The sequence below is a fragment of the Pinus tabuliformis genome, chromosome 2_1, assembly GCF_031772625.1.
Source record: "Pinus tabuliformis cultivar Carrire ecotype Pingquan chromosome 2_1, CPIR1, whole genome shotgun sequence".
NCBI classification, from domain to species: Eukaryota; Viridiplantae; Streptophyta; class Pinopsida; order Pinales; family Pinaceae; genus Pinus; species Pinus tabuliformis.
This window is the reverse complement of record NC_142299.1, coordinates 437,342,463-437,354,538: the sequence shown is the minus strand read 5'-3', so window position 1 is coordinate 437,354,538 and position 12,076 is coordinate 437,342,463. Positions and strand designations below refer to the sequence as shown.

Here is a 12,076-nt window from a genome sequence, read left to right as displayed (position 1 = left end):
GTATTTCTCCACCTTTCCTTTTGCATTTTCCTTCTTCTTGAACACCCATTTGCTGCCAATGGGTTTCCTTCTAGCTGACAACTCCACCAGATCCCATGCTTCATTCTTGTGCAAAGATGCCATTTCATCAACCATGGCCTCTTTCCAGAGTTTGCCATCCTCTGAATCTACTGCTTCCTTCACAGTTCTGGGATTATCATTAGTAATAGATAAAGAAAAATTTTGAACAAAAAGCAGATGGACTATACCTTTCTGGTTGCCTTCTTTCTTGAACTGAACTTCTCACAACCGGAGTTTGTGGCTCTTCATCTTCTGATTCCCCTTCTGTTGTAGAGTCTGATTCTTCCTCCTTTAGCTCAAACTCTATCTTCTCAGGTACCTTTTGTGGCACTTCATGTTTAATAATATATTTCACCTCTCTGAACACCACATCTCGGTTGTACACAACCTTCCTTGTTACTGGGTTCCAAAGCTTATAACCCTTTAAACCATCCTTATACCCAATGAATATGCAATTTTCATATTTACTATCCAAATTTGTTCTTTTCTCCTTTGGAACATGTACATATGCATCACATCCAAATACCCTCAGATATGAAAGAGAGGGTTTCTTACCATTCCATACCTCTTATGGAGTCTTATCCTCCAACGCTGATGAAGGTGATCTGTTGACCAGGTAACATGCAGTCTCCACTGCCTCTGCCCATAATTCATGTCCTAACTCGGAACCACTGGGCATGCTTCTTGCCCTTTCCATCAACGTCTTGTTCATTCTTTCTGCAACTCCATTTTGCTCAGGTATGTATGGAGTAGTCTTTTGTCATGCTACACCACACTTCTTACAGAATTCTTCAAATTCCTTGCTGCAAAACTCTCCATCGTTATGTGTCATCAACACCTTTATCTTCTTCTCTGTTTGGTTTTCCACCAGAGACTTAAATCTTTAAACCTGTCAAAGACTTCATATTTCTTCTTGAGGAAATATATCTATGTATTCCTTGAGAAGTCATCTACAAATGATACATAGTACACAGACTTACCCAGTGATGGAACCTTCACAAGTCCAAACACATAACTGTGCACAAGCTCTAATATTTGTTTCGCCCTCTTACCACTATAGGGGAAACTCACCCGATTCTGCTACCCATATACACAATTTTCATAGAAATCAAAATCAAGAGAGCTATTAGTCATACCTTCTACCATACCTTTACCAAGAAGTATTCGAAGGCCCTTCTCTCCAATATGTCCAAGCCTTTGATTCCATAGCATGGTCTTTTCTCCAGAGACCACTATATTTTCTACTCCACTTTCAGGAACCACAAAATTATTGCACCCATCAATAACAGTGCTACCTTGCAGCTTGTACAGAGTTCCAATATGAACTCCCCGCATCAATACTAGTGCTCCCCGAACCATCTTTCAGGTGTCTTTCTCGAACACTATTTTTACACCTGCATCATCTAGCTTGCTTACATAAATTAGATTTATGGCTAATGCAGGAATATGCAGAACACCCGGAAGTGTTCTAATCCTTCCACTTTGCAACTTCAACTTGACTTTTCCGTGACCAATGATTCTAGCCTTCCTGTCATTCCCCAAGAAGACATCACCACCATCATATTTCTCATACTCGTAGAACCACTCTCTATGGGGAGTGAAGTTAAAGGATGCACCTAAGTTAATCAACCATGCCTCATGATATACATGTGTACTTGAAGAAGCCAAGTATGCATCCCCTCCTTCATCTGAGGTGGTTTTCGCCTTTGCAGGAGGAGCATCATCATATCCCTTTCCTTTGTCAGGAGCTTTATATTTACATTCCCTTTTGTAGTGCCCTTCCTTTCCACATTTCCAGCACACCACCTTTACAGGTTTTGCTGGAGACTTAGATCTCCCTCTAGAATTGATCTCCCACTCGATGACTTATTTTTGTTTCTGTTCAGGGACCGTGCTCGTATAGACAAGGCATCACCATTCTGGCTCTCCATATTTTTCCATCTCATCTCCTCCATTAGTAAGGATGAGATTATTTCATCAAACTGCAAGGAAGTTGCATTTCTACCTATTGCAATAACCAGACTATCCCACGAATCTAGTAGAGAACACAACAAACTGATGCACTTATCTTCATCTGAAATTTTAATATCAACATATAATAACTGATTTACCATAGTATTAAATGCATTCAGTTGCTCTGTTACCAAGTCTCTATCTTTCATCCTCAGGTTATACAACTTTTTTCACAGGAACAGTTTATTCACCAGAGACTTAGATTGGTACAAAGTCCCTAATTTGACCCACAAAGCTTTAGTCGTAGCTTCCCCTGATACATTCAGCAATACTGAATCTGAGACACACAATCGTATTGCGTTGTTTGCCTTCCGAACCAACTTCTTCCATTCTTCATCAAACACTCCTGTTGGTTTAGTACCCGTATCTACCACGATCCACTGATCTTTATCTACCAATAGATCCTCCATCTTGAGTTTCCATAACTCAAAACTCTAATCATTAAATTTCTTGATCTCTATCTTTCCCTGCTCGCCATCTTCTTTCACCACCAGAATCGATCCTGCAGATCTCCCACTTAACAGGGTCTACCATAGGCTCGAGGGAAACCCCTCAGCAACTAAGGTGTCCCCTTGAAGCCAAAACAACTATGATACCAAATGTAGGTTTTAACCCCATACAGAAATTACCTGCATACGAATTCTAAAACACATAAAATAAACAATGTGATAGCATAACACATAAAACACATATACACAGATATTTTCCCCTGGGTCCCAAAACTAGGACGAACAGATTAATTTTTCATTAATTTTCTTTCATATGTTATAAGATATATATATATATATATATATATATATATATATATATATATGCCGAAGCATCCAATACCATGGATCGAAAACCATCGTGCCCAAAACCATGTGCGAAAACCCTGCAAAAAACCATAGGTAGGTTCGCTCACCTAATATAGGGTCCAAAAAAAATTTCCCCGGGCCGCTGCCTCAGACCTTGTAGAGGGGGGCTACCCGATCCCTTCAAACCCCCTATAACCCCCTGGTTAACTAGGGGAGCTAGTCATGGAAAGAATATAACACAACCCAACAATAAGTTTGATAGTTAATTATTGCATTGGTAATGTAAAACCCTTCTCCCACATTTACCCTGGTCAACCAGTTCGCTAGGGTAAACATGTGATGAGAGGCTACTATGATGTGATTCAACTCCCCATGTACAATTAAGGAAGTGGAACCGATAAAACCAAACCAATATGATGTTCCACACATGCTACATAACCTTCAAGAGCTAACTAACCCTTGTAGGTGACCAAGCCTTGAGATAACTTGACATTTCACTGATCTGGACCCCCAGCTGCTCCCATGACAAGCCATGCATGCGACTGAGGTCTTCTAGTCACTCCCACAACAAGGCATGCCAATGATTGTGGACTTTTTCAAACAATTCTCAGCTAGTGACCCCAAATATTATGCCACTTTTTTAGGGCCAAGACTCAGGCCACTGCCCAGAACTTCATGAAATTTTTAAAAATGATAAATAGCAATGGAATAAGGCTACTAATGCAATCATTGGTACAAGAAATTGATCTGAACCCTACTATCCATGACAGGAATTTCGTCAAACATGTCACAAATATGCAATCTATAGTTCATAACAATAGATATGAGCATAGATATCTCATACTTATCTCAGACTCGTGAAGAAGCATTGATGTTGTAACACCATCCTCCCACATTTACCCAACTTAACTGACCCGCCGGGGTAAACATGTGATGAGATTCTACTACAATCTTATTCAACTCCCCATATACAGTTAAGGAAGTGGCACTGACACAACACAACCAATCTGACCTTATGTAAATAGCAAAAACTTCATTAAATTTTGACCGCTGGGGAAATTCTTGCTCGTATTTGATAAAATTCATTAAATTCCTTAACTTCTGTGATGTGTTGCGGAATGGTTCGCATAATACTTCTATTTTGGCTTCAGTCCTTCCATCTTCAAACAAAGACACAAACTGCAAAATACTTCTGACAAGTATGGCTGCTATCAGAGTGTTTATTGTGGTGGTTGGGACTATTATTTGCAACAGTCCCCCTTAATCATAATTGTCCCTATTGAAAATTCCCAAACAGTTTCCGAGATAAACAAAACTTTCACATGCCAATGGCTTTGTGAAGATATCAACAAATTGTTCCTGTGACCTGCAGTGTTGCAACACAATTTCATCATTGTTAATCAAATCTCTGATAAAATAATATTTAGCATCAATATATTTGGTCCTCTTGTGAAAGAAAAAATTCTTTGACAATGCAATTGCTGAGGTGTTGTTGTAGAAAATAGTTGTCGTTCCCTCTTGGTCAGGATGAAGATCCCTCAACATCCTCCTCATCCAAACTGCCTGACACATTGTTCTTGTTGCTGCGACATATTCAGCTTCTGTTGTTGACAATGACACTATTGGCTGCTTGTTGGAGGCCCATGAAATGGCTTCAGAACCAAAATGGAAAACATATCTTGACATGCTCTTTCTTTCATCGACACTTCCTACCCAATCACTGTCAGTGTAACCAACCAACCTGAAATCACTTGTTGTTGTGTACAAAACGCCATACTGTTTTTTTCCCATTAACATACCTTAGAATCCTTTTCTTTGCTTTCCAATGTGTCTCCTTGGGTGTCTCCATTAACCTCGACACCAAACTTACTGCATACATTATATTCGGCCTAGTGGCAGTCAAATACATCAAGCTACATTTCATGCTTTTGTATAATGTTGGATTGGCATTGCTGTTGCAATCTTCTTTGCTCAACTTCAACCCCATGACAGTTGGAGTTGGTGTGGGATTGTTGTTCTGCATTTTAAACATCTCCAATATGTCTGCCACATTCTTCACTTGAGAGATAAAAATGCTATTTTCTGTTTGCTTCACTTCTATGCCCAAAAAATATCTTAACAGTCCCAAGTCAGTCATTTCAAATTCACTCTTTGAAATCAGTGATGAGGAAATCATCACTGCCTGTAAAAATCAAATCATCTACATATAAGACAACAATAAGAATCTTACCATCGCTCTCTTTGACGTAGAAAGTAGGCTCACTATCACATTTGTCGAAACCGCTGTCCAACAAGTAGGCATCTATCCTGCTATACCATGCATGCGGTGCTTGCTTCAACCCATAAAGAGATTTCCTCAACCGATATACTTTGTCTTCTTGGCCTTCTACCTCATAACTAGGCGGTTGCGCAACATACACTTCCTCTTTCAACACTCCATTCAAGAATGCTAATTTTATGTCCATTTGATACACTTTCCATTTATGCTACGCGACAATCGCCACAACTGTGCGCACTGTCTCCATCCTCGCGACTGGCGCAAATTTCTTCACGAAATATCTTCCATCCTACTGCTTGTATCATTTGATGACTAGGCTTGCTTTGTGGCTTTCAATCTTTCCCTCAATGTTGCTTTTGGTCTTATAGACCCACTTCACTCCAATGACATGTTTTCCTTTCGAAAGGTTCACTAACTCCCATGTGTCATTCCTTTTTATTACTTCTATTTCTTCCTCCATTGCCACAACCCATTTTTCTTCTTTGACTTCATCCTCAAAATGGATCGGGTCATCCACATGACAAAACAAGGCAAATAAGGAATTCAGACCAATGTTACTATCAACTTCATCTTACTCATAAATTCCATTTAAATTTCTGAATTTTGGTTTACACTTGTTGAAGATGGGCTTGACATGTCACTTGGTGTTGCGCTTTGCGGCGTGCTTGGAGAAGCACTTGCTTGGTTGCGCAAAACTGTCCTATTATTTGTTGATGGTGTTGTTTGTTTCCTGCTTTGTTGCACTTGAATAGGAGTAGTGGGAGTCAATGTTGAGGAATTACTTGTTGCTGTTAATTCCTCTTTGTCCTCATGTGGTATACATGCTTTGACATTGACTGTCTTCTCTAAACTTCCATCCCATGCTTCCTCTTCTAAAAACTGCACGTCTCTGTTGATTATGACCTTCTTGGTTAATGGATTGTAGAGTTTGTGTGCTTGGATTCATCACTGTATCCAACAAATATACATTTCTCCCCATTGCTATCCAACTTCTTCCTCAACTCATCCGGGACATGTGCATATGCCACACATCCAAAAACTCTCATGTGAGTGACACTATGCTTTCTTCCACTCCATGCCTCTTCAGGAACTATGTTCTGGACGCTTTTGGTTGGACATCTATTCAAGATATATGCTGCAAAAGTGACAGCTTCAGCCCAATAATCATTTGGTAAATGCTTTGCCTTCATCATACTCGCCATTTCCGTAATGGTCCTATTCTTCCTTTCTACCACACCATTTTGCTGAGGTGTATACCTTGTTGTAAATTGCTTGTGAATTCCATGATCCCTACAAAAACGAAGGAAATCATTTGAGATGTATTCTCCACCTCTGTCAGTCCTGAGGACTTTGATGTAGTGTCCACTTTGCTTCTCAACAAGAGATTTGTATTGGTGAAAGCGCTCAAACACTTCACTTTTCTGTTTTAAGAAATAAACCCATGTCTTCCTTGTGTAGTCATCTATGAAGGTCAATAAATAGTGGTTGCCACCAATTGATGGTTTTTGCATTGGTCCACATAAATCTAAGTGGACAATCTCCAAAGGTTCCTTTTCCCTTATTGACTTTCCTGTTGGAAATGTCTCTCTATGTTGCTTGCCCAAGATACATCCTTCACATAGGCTGTCCGATTTTTCTATGAGTGGTAGTCCCTTCACCATGCGTTTCCTATGCAGAAAATTCAAACCTCCAAAGTTGAGATGTCCAAATATCAAATGCCATAACCAATTTTCATCTTTGACCTCTGCTTGAAAGTTTACTTGTATGGTAGCCGCATCTTTTCTTGCATCCTCTTGTGGGTTCATTGAAAGTTGTGCTTGTGCTTGTGCACCTTCTCTCTGCAAATCTGATCTTATTTTTAGGGGAAACATTCTATTGTTTGTCATCTGAACCTTTGCAATCAACTGTATGAATGGAGGTCTATCCAAAATTGTGCACACATCATTTTTGAAAAAGACATTGTAGCTCTTTTGTATGAGATGTCAAATGCTCATGAGGTTTATGCTTCAGACTGGGGACAAAGTAAACATCTGATATGTACTTATTCTCCCCCTTCTTTGTTAGGATATTAATGCTTCCTTTGCCCATGACAAAGAATTTGATATCAGTCTGTAATGTCACTTCAGATTTCACAGTTTCATCTAGATTGGAAAATGTTTCTATGTTTCCTGACATGTGGTTGCTACACCTTGAATCTTGATACCATATATCATATCACTTTGTTTTTCTTGTGCTACATTACAAGCTAAAAACATGTTATCATGGTTCTAACTTTCTTTTGTGAAATTTACGCTTGGTTTTTCATATTGCTTCTTTCTACATTCATTTGCATAATGACCATACTTCTTACAGTAATGACATTGAACTTGAGATTTATCATACCTATGACCTTGTGCTTGATTTTGGCTTAGGCCTTGACTTGGATTTTGATTGTTGCCTATTCCATTTGAGCTTGAAGGGCTGCTTCTTCCACCTCTGTGTGGTCTTCTTCCTCTTCCTCTAGCATATGATCTTCCTCTGCCTCGACCTTGACCAAATGATACTTGTGTTTTGAAGGCATGCTCCAATAAGGAGCTTGTTTCTCTATTCAGTCTATGTTCATGAGAAACCAGTGATGCATTAAGCTCATCCACTAAGAACTGTGAGAGATCATTTGTCTCTTCTATGGCCACAATAATGACATCAAATCTTGCTGGAAAACTTCTCAAAACTTTCTCAACTATTCTCCTTTCCTCAAGTGTCTCACCATAATGACTTGATTTGAGTAACTAGCCCAATTACATGTGAAAAAAATGAGTCTACATTCTCAGACTCTTTCATACAAAGTGTTTCAAAGTCTCTTCTCAACATTTGCAGCTTTATTGTCTTGACTTTTACCATGCCTTGGTAGGCTGTCTGGAGGGTGTCCCATGCTTGCTTGGACTTCATTACTACTGCAACCCTTAGGAAAACACTTTCATGAACTGCTTGAAAAGTGTAGAAGAGGGTTTTTGCATGCTTCTTCTTGTTTTCTCTTAACAACTCTCTTTCTGCTTGAGACAGGACATTGCATGCTGCTGCATCTGCTGGTTCTTGAAAACCATTCTCCACCAAATCCCAAATGTCTTGAGAAGAAAACATGGCCTTCATTGTAATAGCCCAATAATCATAATTTTTGCCTTTAAACTGAGGTATTTGAGGATTAGTCAATCTTTTGCTTGATGTTTCCATTTCTAAGTGTAAGAAAAAAACTTTCTGCCTGCTCGTAAATATGCTAAAAACAATCTGCCCTCAAATCAATTTTAACTTCTAGTAAATATAAACACTTGTTTTTACATTAACAGAGTTTAACTCGAGAATGCTTGTTTTTACATTAACAGAGTTTAACCTGAAAACGCTTGTTTTTACATTAACAGAGTTTAACCTGATCTAATACCATGTTAGAAAATAGGATTTAGGGGGAGAGACAGAGGGGAGAAGAAGCATAGGAAAGTAGTTTTGCGGAGAGTTCACATGCGTTAAGGATTTTGGCGCAGCTATACAAGGATTTCACGTAGCTATCCCGAGGCTTAAAAAACACAGAATTCACTCACAACAAAAAAAAAACAAAGTAAAACAGAGTAAGCTTGGAGCAACACAATAAAAACTTAAGATTAAATTCTAATTCATGAAAATACATTTATATGAGACCGCGCTCATTCACCAAGTAAAACAAAGGTTTACAGTGATTTACACTTCACGAGGGGTTGCAGAATAACACACAGTAAAACATAGTAACTGTTGTTTCCACACACCCACCAAAATTTGCTCTACGATTTTCTCCTCACAGACTCTAGGTGTCTAACTTACCCAACCTCTCTTTCCCTCACTTACAAAATGACTTTTACATCTATATTTATCTCAACATAGAATTTGACATTAATACATGACAAAGAAAAATAATTAATACAATGTTATTGTTGAGTGTGGACAGTAATCGCACAGGTGTTTATGGAGTATGGACAACAGTCGCGCTGTAAATGCTTGCCCATATTTGCTAAACTTCATGCGATGTGCTATAGAATGGTTCGCGTGGTACTTCTATTCTGGCTTCATTCCTTCCATATTCAAACAATGAAGCAACCTGAAAAAATACTTCTGACAAGTATGGTTGCTATTAGGGTGTTTATTGCAGTGGGTGTGATTATTATTTCCAACGCAAATCTGATTGGGAAGGATGGCTGGGTCTTCGTAACCTAGAGAACATATGCCTTGTCGAGGTCGACAGTGAAAATTGTATATGAATGCATGACCATGTTAGAGACCTTAGCAGAGATCTCGCACAGGAAACTCCTGGATGTGAGCTTCGGCTTTGGTGGATGACTAACAACCTTCTTCATAATATTTTGACGCAATCTCCTATAAGCATTTTGTAGATTTCAACGGGCTTCAAAATAAAGTTGTGTTAATCTTTTGAAGTTTTGAAGTATTACAACTTTTCAAGATTGACCATCTTGTTTCTAAAAGTTCGAGGTGATCGATTCAGGTGCGTGGAATTAGCATGGTTCACGGAAATGTCTCTGAACAATCTTTGGAAACCCTTGCGGACAGCTTCAACCTAACATGCTTACAACTGGTTAGGGCTGAAGGTTATTTTGTTGAACGCCTATTCCGGGTTTGGCAGTTACCACAACTAATATATCTCCGTTGGGAGAATTTCCCATACTTATCCTTACCTTCCTCGATTTCACTTAAAACTTTACGAGTTTTATATATACAGAAGGTGAGCCACCAGCAAACACTATGGCAACATGAATCTCAGGTAATCTTTTCTTTTTTCTTTGAAGCAGATTTTTGTTTTGTTTTTCCCCAAATTATAAATATCGCTTGCGCTTGATAATCGTCTTTGCATACCACAATGCCAAAATGTTCACATTTACAGTGTCAAACACACTTTATTAACGTACATTGCATGCACCTCTCAAATTGAGGGAATTGTATATTCGTGCTCCCCTTTCAAAAGTTCCAAAGTCCATTAGAACGTTGAAGCACCTCCAAAAATTTGTCTTGTACGAGAGTCACCTTGAAATTTTCCCAAATGAATTATGTCATATGGATTCCTTAAGACACGTTGGATTAAAGTATTTCTTAGTCTGCAGACGCGCCCAAACTCACCGGGGAACTTAACCGAGTCTTCAAATTTTGGACCTATGCAGCTGTTTTACTCTTCAGACGCTCCCAGACTCGGTTGGGAATTTAACGGGACTCCAAAGTCTTGACTTGGAGGGGTGCTCTACTCTCCAGATGATCCCAAACTCGGTTGGTAACTTGCCGTCACTCCAAAGTCTTGATTTAGGTGGGTGCTTCTCTCTGCAGAGGCTGCCTGACTCGATTGGGAATTTGACGGGTCTCCAACGTCTTGACTTGGGGGGATGTTCTGGTCAGCAAAGGCTCCCAGAATCGATTGGAAACTTGATGGGCCTCCAACTTTTTCACTTAGACGGGTGCTTCTCTTTGTAGATGCTTCCAGACTCAGTTGGGAAATTGATAAGCCTACAACGTTTTCATTTGAGTGGGTGCTGCGCGCTACAAACACTCCCAGACTCTATTGGGAATTTGATAGGCCTCCAATATCTTGACTTGGGTAGATGCTCTGCTCTGCAGATGCTCCCGGATTCGTTTGGGAGCTTGACAGGTCTCCAACGGCTTCACTTGGGAGGGTGTTCGATTATGCAAACGCTACCAGACTCAATTGGGGATTTGACGGGTCTCCAACGTCTTCACTTTGGCTGATGCGACGCTATGCAAACGTTGTAGACACTCCCAGATTGGATTAGGAATTTAACGGGCCTCCAACATCTTCACTTGGGTCAGTGCTTTGCTCTGCAGACGCTCGTAAAGTGGGTTGGCAACTTGACCAACCTCCAACGTCTTCACTTTCGCTGATGCGCCTTTACGCAAATGTTGCAGACACTCCTAGATTGGATTGGGAATGTAACGGGCCTCCAATGGCTTCACCTGGGCCAGTTCTTCACTTTGTCAACACTCCCAGAGTGGGTTGGCAACTTGACGAGCCTCCAACGTCTTCACTTGAGTGGGTGTTCTTCTTTGCAGGTGCTCCCAAACTCGATATGGAACTTGATATGCCTCCAAAGCACGCCTGGAATTTGACGTCTTTTAAGACGTATTAAAATTTAACCCGTCACATATGACGTCTCTTTGATATCTGCAACCTGTCAGAATGACGTCTGATTTCAAATTTAAATTGTCAAAAATTATAATACCTATACCTTTGAAGGGATTTTCCTCTCAGCATAAGTTTAAATACAGGTAGTTGGTTGCATTCTCAATCTCTCGAGCGTGTCTGTATTAAATCTACAACTCCGCGATAAAGCATAATTGCATTGAATATTTATGTCTAGGAATTCACGTTTCCAACAACTATTCTGCACCCTCAATCTCTCTGGCGTGCCCATAGTAACTCAAATACGGTGAAAGCTTATTAATCAAAATACAATGCCATATCACAATCATTTAGTGCACTCAGATTGTGTTCCAAATGCCAATGTAATCTTTCTAAAACAGCGCTGCAAAAACAGGGTTCCCCATCCCCATCTTCAACTACGCCTCACACCCTTGGGCCTTTCCCATTTCCCACAGGATTCCGGCACCGACTCCATCTCATGCGGAGAATTCCCTTTTGGCTGTAGGAATCGTTTCACAAGCCTTTCTATTGCAGTCCTACTATTCATATGGAGGCGAATATTGTCGAGTACAGCGTGGACGACTTGCCCTCCGCTGCCATAACCTTTTCGATTAAGATGCTTTTGGAATTGTGCAGAAATGGAAGGAGAGGAGGATATGACACAATTTTTTAAAATTACGGTATTCCTCCATGGTAAAACATGATCTATTTTGTTAATTCAAATTGAAAATTAAAGAGCTTGGTTTATTATAAATGGTTCAAATG

At 39.8% G+C, this 12,076-nt stretch overlaps 1 protein-coding gene across 1 annotated transcript in view; it reads left to right on the top strand.

Moving 5' to 3' along the window:
* The window catches only part of LOC149200790 (disease resistance protein Roq1-like), a 40,638-nt gene extending 29,695 nt beyond the window's left edge, over nt 1-10,943 (top strand). Inside the window, exons 6-7 of the mRNA XM_089401069.1 lie at nt 10,323-10,546; nt 10,771-10,943. Of these exons, the coding sequence (XP_089257195.1) occupies nt 10,323-10,546; nt 10,771-10,943 (397 nt within the window). The remainder of the gene's footprint in view (nt 1-10,322; nt 10,547-10,770) is intronic.
* The last annotated feature ends 1,133 nt before the right edge of the window (nt 10,944-12,076 follow it).